Source organism: Leptopilina heterotoma, unplaced genomic scaffold (assembly GCF_015476425.1).
Source record: "Leptopilina heterotoma isolate Lh14 unplaced genomic scaffold, ASM1547642v1 Lhet_53, whole genome shotgun sequence".
Lineage (NCBI taxonomy): Eukaryota > Metazoa > Arthropoda > Insecta > Hymenoptera > Figitidae > Leptopilina > Leptopilina heterotoma.
In genome coordinates, this window is record NW_025111115.1 from 1,590,200 (window position 1) to 1,613,620 (window position 23,421).

The window sequence follows — 23,421 nt, forward strand, 5'->3', positions numbered from 1 at the left end:
AAATTTTACACGTGTAAAATTTAGGCACGTGCAGCAGTCAACTGGTCAGTATTTAGTACACATAATTTACTGACTAAAATTCGGCGACACTAATGGCCCAGTCTGTCGATGTCGGTCAAAAGAAATACCAATAAAATATATACTTTTGCAGAGACATTAAAAATTCATTTGCGTTAGATTTCACTCCTTAGTGACGCCAATAAATATTCAAAAAGGGTTTATTAGGCAGAACAAAATAATATTGTTGTAATATTAATTTTTTTCTAATATTGTTCTAATATTGCAAATTTAAGTGTTCGAGTATTGTCAAAACCAAATTTAACTTGAGTGAAAAATTCAATGGCTTACCAACGATTTTGTAGATCGACAGTGTCAGAAGTAGTGGAATCACTTTTAGCACTGCCATTTGGACTAAATTTCAAAAACTTATGCACCGGCAAAATTTCGCGGGTCAACCGACCGCCGCCATTTTGCAAATCAAATCACTGCTTCAGGAGCACAAACGTAAACCATCGTTATAAAAAACTGATAAACTCCTTCACTTTCTTCAACCATTTCTTCTTCAGTCTGTTTTTTTTGTCACGAAAATGTAAAAAACATTTATTTTCCTCTCTGGATTATGTATGCGTATGTTGCTTTATTTCTCAACTTCTTCACCTGGTTTCTCTCTTCTTTCCTTTTTCTTCCGGTTCCCTCCTTCTCTGACCGGCTCTTCTGTGACCCACTTATGCGGAACCGTTCAAGTCACCAATATATTATTTCGGTTCGGTCTTCTAAAAGCACACATTTTTTTTGAGAATCTATGTATTACACATTTTACTGTTATACATTTTTTTTACATATTTATATTAATTCCATCTGTATAAATATGTAAAAAGTTTTATTATTAATAACAAAAAGTATCACAAGTACTAAAAAGTTGAAATTATTTTAATTATCATATTTATCTTATTTTAAAAAAATATATATGTAATAGTATTTAATTAAAATAAAATTTTTGAAAATTGTAAAAAATTATATTAAAAAAAACATAATAAATAATTTCCAAAGAAAAAAATTATACCATTAGGATCTCAGTACACTTTAATTACTCAAAGATTAAAAATAAAACTGAATTTCTATAAAAAAAAAACAACGAATTACGATCACAATCACTAAGTTCACTTCCCGGTCGTTCGCTCGAAACTGACCAAGAATCAAGAAAAGGTAAAGGATCATTCACGGATTCTCCCACTATCCCTGCGAGCCAAACAGGTAAGGCAGGGAAAACTAACCAGAACATCATACATGAGTACTTTTATGTGTTTTTATGTACACTCCTATAAAAATGTTAAAAAAAAAAATTTAGTTGTAAATTGTCCTGATGCATTTAAAAATGTATTTTATTTATTTATTTAATTAAAGTTCCTTTAATTTAATTATTTAATTAAAATTCATAATATCGTTAAAAATTTATGCGATATTTTTAATTTAATTGTACTTTAAAGAATAAAAAATATAATTTTTAATAATAAATTATTTTTTCTTAAATATTCTTCTTGCCGTACAAATCCATTAACAAATTCCGTAACAATTAAGATTTCAGTTCTTAATTTTAAAGGTGAAAAAAATACTCGAGGAGTCCATTAAGGAATGAAAAGAAAAAAGTAAAACAGCTATATATTTTTTTGATCTCAAGGCAGGTCAAGTCGGCCTTTTTATCAGAACTGGATTATTCATTCAATAAAAAATACAGGGTTGCCACAAAAATTTAATTTTGTTTTTCCCTGATTTCCAGACTTTTTCCTGACTGATTTTGCCTTTTTCCCTCACCCAAAAAAAATATTCTGATTTACTCTAAAAATTATTGGCTACTCAAAAAAATTTTTTTCTACATTTATTTACAAATTTCTTATTCAAAAAGTTTTTAAATAATTGAATTCCTGTGAAGAATTTTAATTGTGAAAATAATTGAGTTCCGGAGAAAAATATTATTATTTCTGAAAATAATTAATTTCGTGTGAAGAATTTTATTCAAATTTTTTTAAATAATTGAATTTCTCAGAATGTTTTAAAACTTTTTCAAAAAAAAATTAAATTCCATCGAGAAATTTCATTAAAAAATTGAAAATAATTGAAATCTGACGAAGAATTTTATTAAATTTTTGTTTAAATACTTGAATTCCTGTGAAAATGTTTATTTATGAAAAGAATTGAATTCTTGGGAAGAATTTTATTAAAGTTTCTAAAATAATTGAATTGCTTCGAAGAATTTTATTTTTTTCGAAAATATTTGAATTGTTTCGAAGATTTTCACAAACAATTTTGACAATAATTGTATTCCAAGAAAGAATGTTATATTTCACGAAAATAATTATATTCTATGATCAATTTTATTATAATTTTTTAAATTTATAAAGCATTTTATCAAAATTTTTAAAAATAATCGAATTCTCGAGGAAAATTTTATTATTTATGAAAATAATTGAATTCACATAAAAAAATGTATTTTATTTGTGAAAATAATTGAATTTTGTCAAAATTTTTTTAAATAATAGAATTTTTAAAAGAATTTTATTGAAATTTTTCGAAATTTTATTGAATTTCTCAGAACTATTTTTTTTCCATTCTCTGAATATATTTGAATTTTTTCGAGAAATTTCATTAAAAAATTAAAAATAATTGAATTGGTTCGAAAAATTTATAAAAAATTGGTAAATAATTGAATTCCTGTAAAATTGTTATTAAAATTTCATTTAAATCATTGAATTCTTTTGGAAAATTTTATTAAAATAGTAGATATTAATAATAATTGAAATAATTTCTAAGTAATAATTTTATGATAGTTCTTGAAGAATTAAGTTATTGAAAAAGAAATTATTGTCATAGAAGTAGAAAAAATGGAAGGTTTTGTATTAGAATTCTTGACAATTTCATAGTTTATGAAGGAAACAAAAAAGTCTTTAAAATTCAGAATTTTTTTATAAATTCTAAAAATTTAATTTTTTCCAGTACTTTTAATAAAAATCCCTGACTTTTCCCTGACCTGTGGCAACCCTGAAATAATAATCGAGAAATTAATATCATAAAAATATAAACTAAATTCCGTAGAATAAAAAAATTAACCAAATAGACTCAAATATGGAGGATAAAATCTTTTTAATGCAAAAAAATGATTTTTTTTTAGTGTCCTAATTATATAATATAAATCCATCAGCATATGTTATGACTTCTGTTTTAAAGTATTTTAAAGGATATGTATATTTTACCGGAAAATGTAATTATAAATATAAAGTAAAATCACGAGAAGTAGATATTAAAAATTTTATCTTAATAAATAAACTATAAATGAAATAATTCTTCTTTGTAAATAACGGAAAATAAATGCACAATTAATCATATCACATATAATAATCATATCCGGGAAATTAAACTGACAAGTGATTTTTAAACGTTTCGAAAAAGTATATAAATTCAATATATAATAATTTATCTTCTAGTTTTGTCTTCAAATTATTAACAATTTACATACAGAAATGTTACAATTTCTTTTATTATTGTACGTTTTTCATATGTTAAAAATTATAGTGTAAAATTTACTACTAAATTAACTGCATTTTTAATTAAAAAATGTATTATTATTATAAAATGAAAAATTTGTTTATAATATAAATTAATTAAAATTTATTTAACAGCTCTATTGTGGATTTATCATCAAGTTTATTAAACTGGAATGATATTCTGAGTGGAAGTCATCAAAATCGAATTGATGACAAGAATGGAGAGTGGCAATTTTCCAAGAGAGGAAAATTTAAAGGATCTCAATATGATGTATGTCGAACAAAGGAATGTTTTAAAATTGGTTAGTTTTATGCACAGTAAAAAAATATGAGTAATTTGAAAGATTATTAAGATTTTTTAACATACCTAAATAAATGTAGCCGCAGAATTTTGGCAAAGCATGAATAAATCTGTCGATCCTTGTGAAGATTTCTATGAATATGCATGCGGCAGTTATAAAATTTACAATCCAATTCCGCCCAGTGAAATGTTATGGAGTCCTATTATCAAAATGCAAAAAGAAGTACATAATAAAATTCGGGGTGAGTGCTCAGCAAAATAATAATGTTGATTACTTTTTCAAATAACATTCCTTTGTTCCACTTTGTTGGATTTGTTCCTAAATATTTTGGGGTTATGTTCTTCGACCGTGAATTAAGTTGAACTTATTTTTGTTTTACTTATTAATCCTGATTAGTAATTTAATAATGTAGAAAACTTGACAATTTTATACTTAAAAACCGATATTAAAACCATTAAAAAATTAAAAAACAAATGAAAAATGAAACATACAAAAATATGTATTAGACGTGGCTGCAGAAGTGCAAACTATTCAGGATCCATCAACGTTTTTTAATTGTATTATTAGACATTAAGGACAGATGGAGCCACTTTTCGGTAACAATGCAGAAAAGTTTTGAGAAATAGAAACGAGCAATTTTCTGCTCTGTATTGTTCTGCTAATTTATAATTTAATTTTTACTATAAACCCATTTAATAATAATAATACCAGTAAAATAATGAATAATTTTATTAATATTATTTATTTAATGAAATCTGCAAAAAGATATTTTGGAGGAGGACATAAAACCAAGCGATATTTTACCTGTAAAGCAAGTGAAAAAGTTTTATCAGTCATGCATGGATACAGGTAAGAAATAAGAAAATTTACAAAGTAACTAATAAATAATAATTACGTAATAAAATAATTTAAATTAAAATTTCTATTATTAGATGCTATAGAGAAAATAGGAATAAAACCTTTAGATGCAATTTTAACACAAAACGGTGGATGGCCAATGGCAATGGAGCCAATTGAATGGAATCAGGAAGAATTTTCTTGGAAGCAAATACATGATTATTACACTCAATTAGCAAATGTTTCACCATTATACCAAATTTCAGTAGATACTGATAGTAAAAAAATTGTTAATGCATCTGATAAAGTGAATAATAATGAAAAAATTAAAATCATAAAAGTAAGTGATTAATTTAAAGTTTTTAATTTACAAATAAAAGTATACAGAAGAAATTCATTTTCTTTAATTATAAAGAAGACAGTTACATATAAGAAAAATATTGTGCGAAATAAAAAATTATTGTTTTAGTTGTATAGACCAAACTTGCCGACTGTTCTTTTCGATCCAAATGAGTCGTTTGATAGACAAAAGATTTATGACGATGGCAGTTATGCAAAATTCATTGTTCAAGTTGCTAAAATATTTGCCAAAGAAAGAGAAGCGAATGTTGACGAAGAACAATTGGAAAAGGACGCGCAAGATATTATTAAACTGGAAAAATTAATACACGTAAGTTTCATATTAGTTAGAAATCAAAGATAAATAATTTTTAGCAAATACTTAAATATTTAAATATTTACCAATTAATATCAAATAATTTTTAAATATAAATAGTAATTTGGAAATTTACATTTTTTTATTTACAGAACAATAAGTTTAAAAATTACTCAATTGTTCACTTTACTTTGCAAGAATTTCAAGATTATTATGATGAGGAAAGTAAAAAAACTAAAGACTCGAGGGTAAGACTAAAAGTAACTCATATTTTTACTTGCCAGTTTATTAAATAATTAAAAGTACTATATTAAAAAAAATTTTAAATTAATTTCCTTTCATTTTACAGATAAATTGGAGAAAAACAATTATGGATCTTTTTTCGATAGCTAACATTCATTTGGATGATACCCAAATTGTTTCGGTGGTACCATTTATATTTTTTAAAACTCTTTCTAACATTCTCAATGAAATAAATCCTCGTACAATAGGTATTTATGATTATTTATGATTTATTGTTACGATTCTTGAAAACAAATTTTGGCAAACTATAAATTTTAATTTCAGTAAATTATCTTCACTGGCATTTTTTGACTAACATGTTGCCTTACACACATTCGAGAATTCAAGAATTGATCTATGAATTTAAAAAGAAAGAAGCCGGGGTAAAAGAAGAAACACCAAGGTTTTACATAATTACTAATTTTATAAAAACTAATTTAAACAAAATTTAATTTTTCCCCATTTTCAGATGGCGAACGTGTGTGAAAAATGTGGGAATGAGAGACGCGATTTCTTATATGTTTGTCAAAACATATTTCCAAGACAAAATGAAAATCGATGTACGTCTTAATTAGTCTTAATTAGTTAATTAATTTTCATTTTTAAGTAGTTAAAGTTTTGTTATAAATTCTTTACAAGTTTCAGAAAATTTTTCTTATGTCAGGCTATGGCGAAATTTAATTAAAAATAGGTATTTTATTTCTTAAGCTTATCATAGATTTTTTTGCAGACTGAAAAAATGATTTCTTCCATAAAAAGTGCAATGACGAAACATATTTTAAAAGCTGATTGGTTGGATGACAGTATTAGGAAAATGGCATTTCAAAAATTAAAGAAACTGCAACACAATATCGGATATCCCGATTGGTACAACAATGTAACGGCGGTTAATAATTTTTATCGTGGTGTAAGTATTAAAATTTTATTCAAATTACTACCTGTATAATATGCAGGGCTCGAACCAGTGAAAGTATTTAAAAATACGGACTTTACGGACCAAAAATGAAAACATAAGGACCAATTACTGACAAAAATATTAGTTAAAAATATTAAAAATTCAGATTTTCAAAGATTTTAATTTGAAACCCTTTCAAAATTCAATTGTTTCTAAAAATTCACACTCTGAAGCTTTTAATATTCAATTATAATCTAAAATTTTAACTGAAATTAATTTTTAAATCAATTTTCATTCAAAAATTCTGCGAGAATTCAATTATTTAAATACAAAAATAAATAATTGAAATTTTGACGAGAATTTTTAAAAATATTTGAACATAATTGAATTTTTGCGAAGAATTTTATTACTTTTGAAAATAATTGAATTTCTGCAATCATTTGTAATTTCTCTAAAATTCTCAAACTTTTTCTCTTTTCTCAATCAAATTACAAACTTTACGGACCTTTTTTAAAAAAAACGGACTTTTAGTGACTTGAATCAAATTTACGGACCTAAGTTCGAGCCCACAATATGTTATACTTTATTAACTAGTTTAAATATTTAAATAATTTTTTATCATCTCTAATTTAAAATAAGTTAATTTTCCTTTTTTTCAGCTACCAATTGGACAAGACTTTTTCACTAATATTTTAAGTCAAGAGAAATTTTCTTTAAAACAAACTTTAAGAAGCCTTCACAGTAAACCCAAGACAAATGTGTAAAATCATTTAAACTTTAAAAAATAATTTTTTAATTCCCTTTAATCATATTGTGGTATTTTTTAAAATTTATTAAATTACAGATGGTTTCTGAAGCCAATTGTTGTGAATGCTGTCTATTTGCAAAGTGCAAACTCGATAAGTAAGTTTTAATAAAAGATTCATTAATCTAAATAGTAATTATTATATTTTGCTCAATTTTAGCTATTCCGGCTGCTGATTTTCAACTCCCTTTATTTACACCTGAACAAATTGAGTAAGTGTTGTATTTTTATAAACTTCTTTTATTCAATATTTTTTTCTCATTTGTTTTCTTATTTAAAGGGCAATTAATTATGGAGCTCTGGGTATGGTAGTAGCTCATGAAATGTCTCATGGTTTCGACGATTCAAGTAAATAAAGTTTTTCTTTATCATTTTCCCTCATTAAGTTAGAGATAAATTTTTAATTTGAAGAATTTGAGAAGAAAGATAACAGTTTTGCAAACATTCTAAATTTTCAAATTTAGGAATATTAAATTAAATTGTATAATGTTTTTCTAGGCATCCAATATGACTCAGAAGGAAACAAAATTAAATGGCCAACAGAAGTGAAAGAAGCTTATGATAACAGAGCAAAATGTTTTGTTAACCAATTCAATGATATCAATTTCAATAAATCAATAGAGGAAGATTCACCCGAAGTAAACAAATTTTTTTAATTTTAAACTTAACACAAATAGCCAAATCAACTAGAATTTAACTAATTGTTCCCATTTTTGATAGAATATAGGCAAAATGAAACTAGGTGAAAATATTGCTGATACTTTGGGAATCGACGTATCATTTGATGCTTTTGAAATTCTCGAGAAGGAGAAAAAACAAGCAAGACTTCCTGGTTTTGAAGACATTACTAGTGATCAACTATTCTTCTTGTCATTCGCAAAAGTATACCTAAATTTCCAGATTATAATTCATTAAATAATTATTTCGAATTTTTGACACCAAACTAAATTAATATATAATTTACAGTTGTACTGTGAAAATGCAACACCAGAATTTGAATCAATGTCAGTGAAATATGATACTCACGGTTCAGGACGTTATCGAGTGACAGCATCACTTAAAAACTCGGAGGGTTTTTCAAAATCTTTCAATTGCCGCGTTCAAAGTCTAATGAATCCTAAAAATAAGTGTAAACTCTGGAAGTAAAAATAAAATATTAAGATTAAGGTTTTTTTCCGTATAAAGAAACATGTGAAAACTGTTTTTCTATAATTATATAACATAATTTATTAAATAGTTACAAGTGTACATATTTATCATATACTCCCACTTTTTCGTCAGGTATTTTTTCTATTTTTTTCCCTAAGTTGATTCTTTAAATTACGATAGAATATCTATCTCAAGAATCAAAGTTTTGCTCCAATTTGTTGACATAAATTAATTTCTCTTTCAATTCGCTAGCTTCCCCAACATGTCTAACAATCTTAACTGTACCAAAGTCTCAATGTGATTCTCATAATATAACATAAAATATTAATTAAATATTAATATTAACCTATCAATTAAATCAATTAACTCTTTAAAAAAAATTTTTTTTCTACAAGAAAATCTTTTGTTTGTTTTTAAAAGTCAGAGATTTTTGAAATTGATTCACATTGAAACTTATTATCAACAAATTAGTTTTAATATGTACAATTAATTTGCAAAGCAAATCAATTCTTTTTAATAATTCGGGCATCGGATTTAGTGAATATATTTGACTGTACAAACATTGCAATTCTTCTTTTCTCTAAATTAATGAAGATTAGATGCCTCGGTGTGAATTTTTCCTAACGAGAGAAGCGTGCATAAATGGTACTGGCACCTTATCAATATGGCTCTTCTCATCCAGTCTTTCGCGTCTTGTAAATACTTTCAGCTAAATTTTTTCCATTATTTACTTTTTTTTGATAAATTCTAAAAAGAAAAATTGTTTTCTATTCAAATTAATCTAATTTTTCATGAAATTAAATTATCTAAAACTATGGAGTTCATTTAACTATCTATTTAATTTAAAATATTTCATCAATGGAAAGTAAACTGTTTTTGAATAAAAACTAAAAATTATTTTTTGCTTACAGGGCTCGAACTAGGTCCGTAAATTTGCTTCAAGTCCGTAATAGTCCGTTTTTTTAAAAAAGATTCGTAAAGTCCGTATTTTGATTGAGAAAAGACGAAAAATTAGAAAATAATTTAATTCTTCTACGAAATTCAATTATTTTTCAAAAATTTTAATAAAATTCTTGGAAAAATTTCAGTTATTTTAAAATTTTTCCTCAATTTAATGATTTTTAATATCTACTATTTTAATAAAATTTTCCAAAAGAATTCACTTATTTAAAAAAATTTTAATAAAATTCTACGCAAACCTTTAATTATTTTTATAAAATAATAAAAATTTCATGGGAAATTCAATTATTTACAAATTTTTTATAAATTTCTTCGTAATCATTGAATTATTTTCATAAATAATGGAATTTTTACACGGATTCAATTATTTTTGTAAATAATAAAATTCTTTTAGGAATTCAATTATTATCATAAATAATAAAATTCTGTTTCGAAATTCAATTATTTTCATAAAAAATAAAACTCATATCAGAATTCCAATTATTTTTAAATCAATTTTAACCGAATTCCTCGAAAAATGTAATTATTCTTATTTATTTATTTCTCCATTGTACACTTTACATAAGTTTTACAATATACTTTCCCGCAATACTTAAATAATGTAATTATTCTTAAAAATGTTAATTTTTTTGATAAAGTTTAATTGAATTTTTTTAATATTATTTGAAGTTTTTATTTTCTAATATTTATTTAATTGAAGAATTTACGAATAATTAAAATTTCGTAAAATTGAATATTGTAAACAAATGGATTTAGAAATTTTTAAAAAACTATTTCCAAAAATATTAAAAATTAATATAGATAATCGATTTAAAGAAGAATGTTAGTTAAAAATTCTGGAAAATAATAATTGAATTGATAATGATTTTATCACTTGGTCGTCTTTAATTATTATAAAACGAAAAAATCGATCGCTCCGAGTCAAAGACTCGGAGTTATCGATTTCTTCATGTTTTATAGTTAAAAATAAAAAAATTAATTTGTAGTTAAGTAAAATATTCTTTTATTTGACTGGATTATGTAGTTAAATTATTGTCCGTAAATGGTCCGTAATTTTTCATTTTTGGTCCGTAGAGTTCGTATTTTTAAAAATTTTTAAATACTCTCAGTGGTTCGAGCCCTGTGCTCAAATAATTATATAGAAGAAAGTGTAAATTTTTAAAACGTAATAAATATTAAAATACGTACTAAAGCAACATGGTCGAGGGATTTTCCATTAAACTCTTGAAAGCCGAAAGCCATTGAGCTCCTACGGCACCATCGACTGTGCGATGATCACAACTGGCAGTGACTGTCATAAATTGACCCACAGTGTATCTGCGAAATTTTCCACATGAGAGGAATATATTTTCTAATTACTGCAAGTATTGAATAAAATTTCACTCACCCTTTTTCATTATTGGAAGGTATTAACCTCGGTGAACTCGTGCCAACCGCAAGAATGATGGACTGAGGAGGATTGATGATTGCCGAGAAACTCTGAATGCCAAACATTCCAAGATTCGAGATAGTAATAGTGCCACCTTGGAACTCTTGGGGTTGTAATTTTCCTTCCCTTGCTTTCGCTGCAAGGGCTTTCACTTCCTTGCTGATTTGTGCAATACCCTTTGTATCCGCACCGAAAACTATTGGTGTAATCAGTCCATTCTCTGTACTTACAGCTACACTCACGTCTACATGATCGTACCTAATTTAAAAACAATGTTTCTTAAGAATAAATCAATTTTTAAATTTAATTTAAATTTAATTTTATTAGCAATTTAATTTAATCTTACTAGCATTTTAATTTACTTTTAGTTTAGTTGTGAATATTAACAAAATTTCTTTTCGATTATTCAAGTGCAAATTAAGGAATTACAAAACTTACTGTCTGATAATATTTCCGAGCCAAGCACTATTGCCTTCTGGGACTTTTAAACAGGCCATAGCCATTCCCTTGATTATGATATCATTGACGCTGATTTTCGTTTTTTCTTTCTCTAAAATTTTGTTGAATTGTGTTCTCATTGCCAATGCCTCGTCCATCCTAATGTCCATTTGTAGATAATAGTGAGGTATAGTTTGTTTACTTTCCAATAATCGTTTCGCTATTACACCGCGGACATTGGATATTGGAACATCAACACCTCCTGGTGCCATCAAACCTCCAGAGCTCGCAGCCGATGCGCCATCCAAGTCCTTTGCTGTTATCGATCCAAATAGTCCTGAACCTGTGAGGCCCTGTTCAAAAATTTATTCTTTTAAATTCCGTTTTACTTGATTCAAAATCAACTGAAAATATTATTGTTTTTAAAGAGAAAAATCCAAAGGAATAACGATTATTTTTTCCTATTTTCAAAATTGCAGGCCTCGGATCGACTTTATTTTGAAAATAAGTAGAAAAAAGTCGCATTTTTTTTTAAATAGTCGAGAAAAAGTCATAATATCCGAGGCCTGAAATTGATAAACTTACTTGTAAACTAAGACCTTTCTCGGCAGCGAGTCTTTTGGCAAGAGGAGAGGCGAAAATTCGGTCACCAGCACTTTGGGAAGGTCGTGGAGGAGCGGCTACAGGAGATGGTTGAGGGGGTGGAGGTGCAGAAGCTGGTGCAGGCGCAGATGGAGTAGGCGCGGAAGAAGGTGAACTTGGAGGAGTAACATCGCCTGATCCATCATCCTTAAAGTCCTTAAAAGCCGCAACACTCGCCTGATCAGCGACGATAATACAAACAAGTTTACCAATCGGTACATTCTTCGTTCCCGAGGCAATGATAATTTTCGCCAAATAACCCTCTTCAGGAGTTTCGAAACCCATTGTCGCCTTGTCCGTCTCTATCTCCGCTAACAAATCGCCTTCATTTAATTTTTCGCCTAGAAATTTTCAAAATTTATCATTTGTGTATAATTAATAATATTTATTTAAATTTTTTATCTCTAGGTATAAAATGTTAAAAATTGTTGTATCTAGTCTAGATATAAAATATTAATATTTTTTTTTTGTAATTTTAACAATTTACCTTCTTTTTTCTGCCAACTGACTATAGTACCGGTTTCCATAGTCGGTGACAACGCAGGCAGAACAACTTTTACGTGATCCGGAAAATCTGCATAATATCTGACTGGCTGTTGTTGGTACACCATCAACAATTGTCGTTGATTGTTTCCTACATGAAGCCTGAAATTGTTACATAACTTTCAATACTCGATTAAATAACAAACTAGCAATAATGTTAATATTATTTATTATTCCTTTAACAGTAAGACAAATATGTACATGTTGATATTAATGTTCTTCTCTTTGCCAACAATGTAAGGTAATATAAAAGAATATAAATTTTCCATTAAAAAAGTGTGTATAATAAGAAATAAATGAATTACTTAATAATATTGATCAAGAATGAGAATATATAGAAATTGTGAAACCTAACCTAACTTAACACCGACAATCATAGGAACAAGTAGAAAAACAGTAGAAAATTAATGCAAATAACCAAAATAACTTGATACTATAAAAGATACTTACCTCTGAAGATATTTTCTGTGAAGACATTGTGTTGATGCACATCTTAAAACATTAATTCGAACAATATTTCGAAGTGTCATGCGTGCCAAATCAGAACGTAACAAAGTCATTGTCGTCGGGCGTAACATGATTTATTTTTAAAAAAATCTTTGGTTCTGTCTTGAATTAATTTCCTCTAGAAATAACAATAATGTGTATAAAAGTTCCCTTCAAGAAAATAGATACTTTGTTACGAAAAAAAACAAAAATTTCGAAGACTCTGAAGAAACGGAGCAGACACTACATTAGAGGTCGTTTCCAAGGTCAGTTAATGCATTTTAAAGTGCTCTCCACAATAGTGCAACGAATTCTAGGAAAATTATTTAAGAATATAAATTTGATTGGTTGATTTAAAGTTGCTGAAATATTTAAAAATAAAGAGTGAAATAAACATGGTTAAAGAATTAACATTCTATAATTAGAGATAAATTTATGAATCATTAGATTTAAAGTATTGGTTTTTGAAAATCGTTAAATGTTTTGTCATAATATATTAATATTAACAAATTAAAATCGTTTTTTTCTTTCGTCCGCACAAATTTAGTCACGTGACTATCAAATACGCATGCGCAGTTATGGAAAAATATTTTTCGCGCTATTATTATTATCATCATCGTCTTTAATTTTTCTTAAAACATAATTAAGTTATGCGAATAAGTTTATAAAAAACAACTACCTAGTCAATTACTTGGATTACTTGTAACTTTCAGTAATATTTTCCTCTTTAAAAACATTAGTAAACTAAATTTTTTTGAAAATGGCGCCATTTGAGGAAGGTATCGAAAAATAAGTACTAAAATTCAGAGAGTCGTATCTACCTTTTATTTTTCATGCTTCATGCATTTCTGCTAAAATCGGGCAAAATTTAATTTGAAAAAAGTAATAAAAAATGTACTTAAACGTGATAATGTGTCTATTTAAATGTGAAACTAGTGTCGATTAATCTCAAAGATTAAGAATGCATTTTCACAATAAAATTTTCAATCATTTTCAATTAACGATCAAGAAAAACATCTGAGGGGCGAAAACAGTTGATTACGGTCTTACATCTTTTTTTAATTCACGAATTCAAAATGGCAGATTCGAATATCATACGCAAATGCTGACAGAAAAGTGCATTCAAAGATAGTTAAATCGCGTGAATACAATATGTGAAAGTTGAATAAATAATATGAATTGGATGTGCGCCGGTAACGAAAGTATATATTTTTTTCATAATATAAATTTTATGTCTTTGGGAAATCGATCGTGTTGCCCAAAGCACCGGAATTCATCGAACCATTATCGCGGTCTCGACGTCTCATTTGGTTTTGCCCTCTTTTTATCTTATATTTGAAGCGACAGTGAAGTGTTTTGTCTTTTTTCGCGTTGCTTTAAATTGTAACATGCAACCGCCCTTTTTGAGATAAAATACAAAACTTTTTCTAGTATCTCGGTGAACTAAATAAAACCAAGAACAATTTTTTTTAATATTGGCCCTCAGTGAAATAGTTTGCTAGTTATACACATGTAATGTATAGTTATACATATATTTAGAAATAGGTAGAAACGTTAAAGTTGATAACTAGGAAAGAGTTTAGAAGACTATCGCATTATGGCATCTTCCACTGTTGCTGTTCCTTCGGGGACGACGTCAGTTTCCCCTCAAGGATTCAGCCAGGGTTCTGATAATGTTGATGGAGGCGATATTTTCACCGAGAGAAGCATCAATACAGTCGCTAATTTCACCAATAGTAAGTTGTAAAAATTAATTTCAATTTATTTTATTTACTACAAAAATAGTTTCCTTTAAAAATCGATTTCGAAAATCTAATCTTTTTATTTTTTTAATTAAACTTTGCAATTCTTTTTCTCTTCTGCAAAATCAAGGAATTTTCGCCAAAAGTTTGTTATGAAAATAGAAATTATATTTCATTGTTCTGAGAATAAATCTGCCTGAAAAATGTATGTTTGAAATGGGTGCTTGGGTATTGATTAATTGATTAAAAACCCTGGGGGCTTATTCCGATTTAGAAAAGTTTTATTTTGTATAGATTCTTTACAAAGACAATTTTTTGAAAAAAAGAAACAAGAAAACGTGAATGGAATTTTTTCGCTACTTTCTTTTTTTTTAATTTGAAAAAGCCCCTCTCCCTTGACACTCTGAAATCAATAATTTTTTTTGTCTCAATGTAAATTAAATTTTTTATCAATTTTCTTTAATTCTTTAATTTATTAGAAAGAATTAATAATGTAAAGAAAAAAATTTTGTTTTAAAGACCCTATAAAAGTGAAATCGTCCAGGTAAAGTTTGCAATTTAATAAAAGTCAAGTAAACAGTCAAAATACGAGAATCGAAATTTATAAAACTTGGCGCAAAGGAAAAAGACGTTTTTTCGAAATTTTAGGCATATTTATATTCCTTATTTGATTGGAATTTTTTTAATTTTTGTAGATAAACCCTCGGGAGCATTGGAAGAAATGTCGAGTGAGTGTGGACAGCTTGAAGAGGAGAAATGTCCACTGTGTTCCAACAAAGTTTGTTTGCCCCGCGTGCTGACATGTCTTCACGTTTTTTGTGAAGCTTGTCTTGACAAAATTTTGATTGACGAGGCTGGCGATTCGAAGGTTGGATCGATTTTGAAATGTCCTCTTTGTCAGCAAGAAACAGTCGTGGGGTCGAAAGGCGCAGCATCATTACCCAGTGATTATGTTCTCACAAATATTCTCGACATGACCGCTATTGAAAATATGTCAGTGCTTTGCACTTCCTGTAAAGCCATGGAAAACGCAGTAGCACGTTGCTCAGATTGTGCGAATTTCTTGTGTCCGAATTGCAATACCGCACATCAATTTATGCGATGCTTCGAAAGTCATAAGGTTGTCTCGTTCGAGGACTTGAAAAAATCAAATGATTTGATACCTATTCATAAGCCTATTTTCTGTGAAAATCATCCCACTGAAAACATGAAGTTCTTCTGCAATACGTGCCAGGTATGTAACGTAATCATTGCTTCAAACTTATACACAAAGAAAAACAGAGTTGCCAAAGATCTGGGAAATCAGGGAAAAGTCACGGATTTTTATTAAAAGTACTGGAAAAAATTAAATGTTTAGAATTCAAAAGAAAATTCTGAATTTCAAAAGGTTTGAATTAGAAACTTTAAAAATCTTAGTTCCCATGGAAAAAAATAATGATTAAATATCACCAAGTAAAAAAATAAAAAAATGTCTGTGTTGATATATAAAATTATGCAAAATCGACTCTGGATCGTATCTTATTATCCACGCCATATGAATAGACAGTTTTTTTAATGAGCCATTATAATATTTATCAATTAAAAAACTCTGCTTGATTTGATTATTATATAAAATAATATTTTGTATTTAACTTAAATAATACTATTTTATTTAATCTCCAATCAGCAAACTTTGGTGCGATATAAAAATCTTATCACCACTGACACGTATTATTATATCATCATTTGTAATTTTTATTCTTTTACTTATATGAAACTTTATAGCTTCACTTGAAAAATGCGAATAATTTTTTTAATTTACAAAATTCCTCAGATTTGTTTTTCGGTTATTTGAAAGTAAAAAATTGTAATTTTATTATTTTTTCATGACATTACCACAGGAGCCGATATGCAATGAGTGTTTATTACTGGAGCACAAAACACCAGATCACCAGTACGAACGTTTGATTGATGCAGAACCACGATTAAAAGAGGAGTTACTGAATTTATTAAATGAAACTAAAGCCAAGATGTCGGATTGTGGCCAAACAACGAATCAGCTAGGAAATGCTCTTAGCGAACTTCAAGCTCAACGTGATCAAGCCAAGGACTTAATAATGGAAAGCTTTCAAAGCTACAAAGCCGTTCTCGAGAAATTGCGCGACCTCTCTCTATCAGAACTCGAATTGTTACACTCCGAAAGGGAACTTGAAATAATGGATTCTTTTAACAGGTCAAGACACAATTCGATATTTATTATAATTTAATTTCAAGTGCCTAATTACCTAACGATACTCATCTTTTTATTCTAGTGTGGATAAAACCTTAGAAAAAATAGACGCCGCCTATTGTTTTACATCAAGACTCCTTGAACATGGCGATGCTGTGGAAATTTTATCTCTCCGAAGGATTACAAATAATCAATTGACAAGTTTAATAACGAACTCACCAAAGCCCAATGTTTCATTCTCCATCGAATTTCAGACAGATTTTGATCATTTTGAAAAGACTGTGAAAGTACGTAAATTTAATTGCCAATTTTATTGGCATTACTTGAAAATAAATGTATATTTTTTTTGTATATTTTCTACTTTTGCAGGAAGCATTCGGTTCATTTCGTACGGAGAGTACAGTGTCGAATGCAGCCTTGGAAAACGCAGCGAATGTTCCAGGATCAATGGCTCCTCAAATGGCTCATTCATCGATTGGTTGTCCGAGTTCGATTAGCACGACTTCTCCAATTTCATTACCAACTTCAATGCAATCTTCCTTTGAAGGTGAACCTTCCTTTACAGTTCCTCCACCATCTAGTCCACAAAATGTTCCTCCTCCACCTCCTCCCGTTACTATTTCTCCAGGTCCGATTCACGGTTTCACCAGTATCCAAGAGTACAATCTCAAGCAGTTAGCAAGTCTCGCCGAAAAAGTTGATATTGTAGGCGACACTAGTGTCGTCGGCTCAAACTCAAATCCAAGCCCCACTCCGTCCTTCAACATTGCTGACCTCTTCACTGGTGATCATGCCATTAACAATCTTCAGGCTCTTGCCAAACTGGGAAATAATCTTGGAAACCATGGTAATTTTTTTTATTTCTTTTATTTTGTTTTATTTCATTTTTTATTTTAATTCAAGGAAAATTTGAGAAATGTTCTAATTTTCACATTTCATTTCAGATGTGAGCAATGCGACTTTAAACGGTGGCAATAATTTCATAATAGGACGCGGACAGTCACCAGGAATGGTTGATGCGCAGAATTTGGGAACACTTGGAGTCAATGGAATGTTAAATGGCGGATATCAACCATTGTCAACTTCTACCTCACCAATTATGCCACCAACTCCAGGAGGTATGAAGTGTCATTTGAAAATGTTCCATTTTTAACAATTGTACAGGGGTTCCACAGGTCAGGGAAAAGTCAAGGATTTTCATTAAAAGTACTGGAAAAAATTAAATTTTTAGAATTTATAAGAAAAGCTCGGAATTCAAGAGTCTTTTTTGTTTGCCTCATAAACTATGAAATTGCTCGGAAATTGCCAAGAATTCTAATACAAAATCTTCAATTTTTTATATTTCTGACAATAATTTCTTATTAAATAACTTAATTCTTGAAGAACTATCATAAAATTATTACTTATAAATTATTAATTGAATAATTTTACTTAAAAATTTCAAAATTATTTGGATTTCAAAAGAGTTGCATTTATAATCTTCATAAATAGATGAACTTCAAAGGTTTTAATTTGAAATTTGAGAAAATTTCAATTTTTAATAAATTTAAATAGAAATTTTAAAAACAACTGATTACAGAAATTTTATTATTTTCAAAAGTGATAAACTTCTTCGCATAAATTCAATTATGATCAAAAATTTTTTTAAATTCTCGTCAAAATTTAAATTATCATTATAAATAATAAAATTCTTCTCCAAAATTCAGTTATGTTGAAAAAATTTAATAAAATTCTTGGCAAAATTGCAACTATTTTCAAAAATTATCCTCATTTCAATTATTTTTAATATCTGCAATTTTAATAAAATGTTTCAAAAAAATTCAATTATTTAAACAAAATTTTAATAAAAATTCGAAAAAGAATTCCACTAATTCGATTACTTTTAATTTTTTAATGAAGTTTCTCAAAAGAATTCAAATATATTCAGAGAATTGAAAAATTTTCGAAACAATTCAATTATCTTCGTAAAAAATAAAATACCTACTTCGAAGTAATTCGATTATTTAAGAAATTTGAATAAAATTCTTTCCAGGAATTTAATTCTTTTCAAAAATAAAATTCTTTCCAAGAATTCACTTCTCTTGAAAAATAAAAATTCTCACAGGAATTAAATTATTTAAAAAAAAATTTAATAAAATCCTTCGACAGATATCAATTATTTTCAATTTTTTAATGAATTTCTCGATTCCTCTGTAATTCAATTATTTTTGCTAATAAAATTCTTCATAGGAATTTTTCTTTAAAAAAAATTTTTAATAAATTTCTTTGCAAGCATTCAATTATTTTCATAAAGAACAAAACTTATCGCAGAATTTCAATTATTTTTTATAAAATTTTAAATAAAATTATAGAAAATTGCATTTATTCCTACATTTTTTTTTAATTCGCCGAAAAAATTCAATTATTTTTAAAAATTTTGATAAAATTCTTCATAAAAATTCAATCGATAAAAAAATGAATTTCACTTAAAATTTTAAATTATAATTGAATGTTAAAAGCATTACAGCGTGAAATTTTAGAAATAATTCAATTTTGAAAAGGGTTCAAATTAAAATGTTTGAAAATTTGAATTTATATCACAATTTATTTACAATATTTATTTAAAAATGAAGTTATTGATGTTTTCGAATAATTTTACTTTTAGAGAAATTTGCAAATAAAAGTATTAGAACATTTTTTTGCGTATCTAATAATTTTTGAATTGAATCAGAATATTCTTCAGGGTCAGGGAAAAAGGTAAAATCAGTCTGGAAATCAGGGTAAAACAAAATTAAATTTTTGTGGCAACCCTGTTGTCTAATTATTATTTCAAAATGCGTTCAATATTTGTTACCTGCTTTTAATTTTTAAATGAATAAAAAAAATTATTTCAGAAGATCTTGGAGATTCTGTGCACAATATACCCGTAATGATAGGAAACTCGGTGAGTAGCGGTTCAGGAAATGGAAATTTTGCACACATTCGTTCATCTAACGGGAAACCCACGCCAATGCAAATTCGATGCAAATTTGGTCAACTCGGCCCCAGTAAAGGTCAATTCAATTCTCCCCACGGCTTTTGCCTAGGAACAGATGAAGATATAATTGTTGCTGATACCAATAACCACAGAATTCAGGTAAATTATTTTTCTCGAACCATGATTTACATGAAGTTTTTTTAATAAATAAAATTTAATATATAAAAATATATATTAAGTTTTTTAAATTTTGGAAACTTTTAGTTGAATTTCTCCTCTTTTTCAGGTATTTGAAAAGTCAGGCGCCTTTAAGTTTCAATTTGGAATTCCGGGAAAGGAGGAAGGTCAGTTATGGTATCCGAGAAAAGTGGCAGTGATGAGGAATAGTGGGAAATTTGTTGTTTGCGACAGAGGAAATGAACGTTCAAGGATGCAAATATTCACGAAAAATGGACATTTTATTAAGAAAATTGCAATTCGATACATCGACATTGTTGCTGGATTGGCAGTTACTGGTCAAGGACATATTGTAGCGGTCGATAGTGTTTCACCGACTGTTTTTGTTATCAGCGATGCAGGCGGTCTTTTAAGATGGTTCGACTGCAGTGATTACATGAGAGAACCAAGCGATATTGCCATTAGCGGTATTAGAATTTTTCCATTTTTCAAATACTTGAATTTTACATCTAAATATAATTAATTTTTTTTTCTCTATCTCGCAGGAAAGGAATATTTTGTGTGCGACTTTAAAGGCCATTGTGTAGTTGTATTCAATGAAGATGGACAATTTTTACGACGCATAGGTTATGAAAATATAACAAATTTCCCGAATGGAATAGATATCAGTGACGCGGGCGATGTTCTCATTGGAGATTCGCACGGCAACCGTTTTCACGTTGCTGTTTTCTCAAGAGATGGTACCTTAATTTCCGAGTTTGAATGCCCCTACGTCAAAGTAAGATTTTAGTTAATATTTGTTTTTTCAGGTATAAAAAAGTGCTTTGTAAATAAGACCTTTTATTACAGGTGTCTCGTTGTTGTGGTTTAAAAATCACCTCTGAGGGCTACATAGTAACATTGGCAAAAAACAATCATCACGTATTGGTCCTCAACACTCTTTACATTGTATGAGGTGCAAGCCGATGGACTATTTCTTCCCAAACGTGAAAAACCTCCCGGAATTGGATTACCATCAACGAAAGGTAAAAGGGTATGTCATTGGCCTTAGGCCATTCGATTTTTGGGCCTATAAATTTATTATTATTTTAAAGAAAAGCGCGACATTTATCTTCAACGGTCTTTTAATGTTAGGCAACCTTATTTTATGAAAGTATAAAACTTTGTCTAGCAAAAGAAGGGCAAAATTGAACATCCGACCAAATGCTATTTATAATAGCAACTCGTGCAGCTCCTATAGGACATACTGCCATACTAAATTTATTCTATTGAAAGAAAATTATTATTCAAACCAAAGGTTACCATTTTGGTAGATTCAAGATATATACATAAATATATATATATAAATAAATATATACATATTCTTAGGAAACGTTTAAAACGATTCACTTTAAGAATCTTTCTACTATTAACTTGCTGCAAATACGAATTTTTAAATTCGATCAGTATTTTAGATTTTTTTATATTTTATCCTCATCGTTTAGAAGAATTCTAAATCTTACAAAAGTCGAATTTTTTACAAAAAAAGCCATATTTTATTCCTAAAACATTTATTCTTAAAAAAATCCTCTTCAATAAAACCCATTATTCTTAAAAGAGCTTTTATTATAAAAAAAGAACCTTTATTCTGATGTATTTATTCCTAAACGTCATTTTTCTGAAATAACTTTATCGCTTTGTCACATTCCAAAAAAAGAAGGAACAGAAGCAAACATTTGTTGCCAGAAGCATCTCTTTACTACCCTTTTCTCTTAAAAAACTATAAATGAAAAAGGAATCAAATGTTATTATTATTAATTAAAAAAAAATTGAATCCTATTGTCGGAAAGAGACGCGAAAAGGTCACAATATTTACTCAGGATGCTTTATTATGGTCCACCGTTAAAAAAAGAAAGAAAGAAAAAAAAAGAAAAAAAAGACGCATATGAATTAATTATTCATAGTGCTATTTCCCGATTACCTTGTAAATGTATTTGTTATGAAATTACAACAGGTGCTCTCTCTCTCACAATTCTACAATGAGGAGGTCCACTATGTTACTATATAAAGAAAAAAAAACATTTTCAGGAGAAAAAATATATTATATACACATATATTATATATACATACATACACATAATAATGGAATCATACGGAGTGTACTTTGTCTGTGTAAAATAATGTTTGCTAAACAACTTCTATTTATGTAAATACTGACATATTTCGTAAAAACAAAATAAGAAATGAAAAACAAAACTAAAAAAGATCCGTATGAGACAAAAATATAGAAGATACGCATATTTTGTAGGGTCGTTTACATCAATAGCCATAAATTACTTATTTCAAACTGAAATGAAAAAAAAGCGAAAAAAAATAGACTCAATATGCAAGCGACACGTATGCTCGTCGTCATTTGATAATTCGGTATACGAGTAACTTCATATCTATCAGTCGAAAATTCTTGACCGACACTCTTGCCATAACGCTATATATTTAGATATGTATATGTAAATTATACAATGCATATACATATCATTAAAAAAAAGAAATTTAAATAGCTTAATCGGGCTTTAATCGCATACCGAGTCGAATTAACAAATCGACGAATATTAGTGTTGATTGCAATATTTTTAATTAGGCGAGGCAATAAATAACAAGTAAATGAAATAACTATCGATTAAATAAAAAATAATAGTGAAAAAGAAAAGGGATACGAGATAATAGGCCGTGTACTTCGGTACATGACAAATTAGCAGTCTCGCGATGCCTATCTATACTCTTAAGTTTAACCAATAATCGTCTAAATATCACTAGTGGTCTGAATTTTACGTTTTGAAGTGAGAAAACATTTTTTTAAAACGATAAAAAAAAATCATCTCATAAAAAATATTAAAAAAAAAAGAAAATGCAAAAAAAAATTACGTGTACGAAAAAATTTTAATAGATGTGGTTTAGCAGAGTTTTATGACTAATGCCTGTGATAATAGAATCGTCATCATAAGTTGTATTCTTCGAGAGTCTCTGATGTTGTTACTAGTTTAAAGATAATTAGAACTATCTAATCCAATACAGGTGTTGCCTCTTGCAAAAAAAAAAGTGTGTTTTGTCAGATGCACAACGACCTGAACACGCATCGTCTTCGAAATGGCACACAAGTGGAAAAACAGTATTTTAAAAAAATTATTACAAGGAATAATTATTAACGAAAAAAGGCAATAATTATCGTATCCCCCTTTTCAATAATTACTATATTGTGGAACATTTTTTTAATTATAATAGTTACTGAAAAGTGGGATAGACTAAATTTTAATAATTGAGAAAAAAATGAATTTAAAAAATATAAAAAATTAAGAAATAATTTAAAAAATTAAAAAATAATTTTCAAAACTAAAAAAT

At 27.8% G+C, this 23,421-nt stretch overlaps 4 protein-coding genes across 9 annotated transcripts in view; 2 read left to right on the top strand and 2 right to left on the bottom strand.

The window, feature by feature from the left end:
- LOC122508187 overlaps positions 1-4,033 on the bottom strand; it is a 27,332-nt gene extending 23,299 nt beyond the window's left edge. For 2 of the 4 annotated variants that reach the window (XM_043621364.1, XM_043621361.1), the window contains exons 1-2: positions 1,064-1,209; positions 349-773 (exon numbers count right to left, since the gene is read on the bottom strand). In XM_043621364.1, the coding sequence (XP_043477299.1) occupies positions 349-406 (58 nt within the window). In that variant the 5' untranslated portion in view covers positions 407-773; positions 1,064-1,209. Of the gene's footprint in view, positions 1-348; positions 774-1,063; positions 1,210-3,906 lie in introns of those variants that run through there. The other 2 variants (XM_043621362.1, XM_043621363.1) reach the window with 2 other exon arrangements.
- On the top strand, positions 3,492-8,563 carry LOC122508188 (neprilysin-like). Its single transcript, XM_043621365.1, has 18 exons — positions 3,492-3,538; positions 3,675-3,841; positions 3,921-4,082; positions 4,607-4,690; positions 4,774-5,018; positions 5,148-5,348; positions 5,486-5,581; positions 5,683-5,824; positions 5,901-6,018; positions 6,085-6,175; positions 6,346-6,522; positions 7,170-7,270; positions 7,355-7,413; positions 7,476-7,527; positions 7,596-7,663; positions 7,814-7,953; positions 8,036-8,197; positions 8,282-8,563. The coding sequence occupies exons 1-18, from the start codon at positions 3,516-3,518 to the stop codon at positions 8,459-8,461; spliced, it is 2,268 nt and encodes a 755-aa protein (XP_043477300.1). The 5' UTR covers positions 3,492-3,515; the 3' UTR covers positions 8,462-8,563.
- Positions 8,564-8,597: 34 nt separating this feature from the next.
- LOC122508189 (dihydrolipoyllysine-residue acetyltransferase component of pyruvate dehydrogenase complex, mitochondrial) lies at positions 8,598-13,242 on the bottom strand. 2 transcript variants are annotated; one of them, XM_043621366.1, is made up of 7 exons: positions 12,927-13,241; positions 12,421-12,578; positions 11,877-12,274; positions 11,292-11,644; positions 10,812-11,111; positions 10,613-10,741; positions 8,598-9,211 (listed from the first exon to the last, which is right to left on the bottom strand). In XM_043621366.1, coding segments are annotated over exons 1-7 (1,467 nt in total). In that variant the 5' UTR covers positions 13,055-13,241; the 3' UTR covers positions 8,598-9,210. The 2 variants fall into 2 exon arrangements, with proteins under 2 accessions (XP_043477301.1, XP_043477302.1); XM_043621367.1 differs by lacking the exon at positions 8,598-9,211 and having other exon boundaries at positions 10,612-10,741; positions 12,927-13,242.
- A 545-nt stretch (positions 13,243-13,787) lies between these two features.
- Positions 13,788-23,221, top strand: LOC122508186 (B-box type zinc finger protein ncl-1-like). 2 transcript variants are annotated; one of them, XM_043621360.1, is made up of 10 exons: positions 13,788-14,698; positions 15,400-15,938; positions 16,585-16,916; positions 16,996-17,200; positions 17,283-17,760; positions 17,858-18,031; positions 19,790-20,028; positions 20,156-20,513; positions 20,592-20,824; positions 20,896-23,221. In XM_043621360.1, the coding sequence occupies exons 1-10, from the start codon at positions 14,560-14,562 to the stop codon at positions 20,998-21,000; spliced, it is 2,802 nt and encodes a 933-aa protein (XP_043477295.1). In that variant the 5' UTR covers positions 13,788-14,559; the 3' UTR covers positions 21,001-23,221. The 2 variants fall into 2 exon arrangements, with proteins under 2 accessions (XP_043477295.1, XP_043477294.1); XM_043621359.1 differs by having other exon boundaries at positions 13,789-14,698; positions 19,787-20,028.
- Positions 23,222-23,421: the final 200 nt, after the last annotated feature.

What these genes read in the sequence shown, in the direction of transcription:
- LOC122508186 (XM_043621359.1), top strand. Translation starts at nt 14,560, where the DNA reads ATGGCATCTTCCACTGTTGCTGTTCCTTCGGGGACGACGTCAGTTTCC. An exon ending in TCTTCTGCAATACGTGCCAG is followed by an intron (nt 15,939 to 16,584) that starts GTATGTAACGTA and finishes ACATTACCACAG; the next exon opens with GAGCCGATATGCAATGAGTG. An exon ending in AAGCGATATTGCCATTAGCG is followed by an intron (nt 20,514 to 20,591) that starts GTATTAGAATTT and finishes TCTATCTCGCAG; the next exon opens with GAAAGGAATATTTTGTGTGC.
- LOC122508188 (XM_043621365.1), top strand. Translation starts at nt 3,516, where the DNA reads ATGTTACAATTTCTTTTATTATT. An exon ending in AAAAAACTAAAGACTCGAGG is followed by an intron (nt 5,582 to 5,682) that starts GTAAGACTAAAA and finishes TTCATTTTACAG; the next exon opens with ATAAATTGGAGAAAAACAAT. An exon ending in AAGACAAAATGAAAATCGAT is followed by an intron (nt 6,176 to 6,345) that starts GTACGTCTTAAT and finishes ATTTTTTTGCAG; the next exon opens with ACTGAAAAAATGATTTCTTC.
- LOC122508189 (XM_043621366.1), bottom strand. Translation starts at nt 13,054, where the DNA reads ATGTTACGCCCGACGACAATGACTTTGTTACGTTCTGATTTGGCACGC. An exon ending in CAGTTGGCAGAAAAAAGAAG is followed by an intron (nt 12,275 to 12,420) that starts GTAAATTGTTAA and finishes GAAAATTTCTAG; the next exon opens with GCGAAAAATTAAATGAAGGC. An exon ending in AGAAAGGTCTTAGTTTACAA is followed by an intron (nt 11,645 to 11,876) that starts GTAAGTTTATCA and finishes ATTTTTGAACAG; the next exon opens with GGCCTCACAGGTTCAGGACT.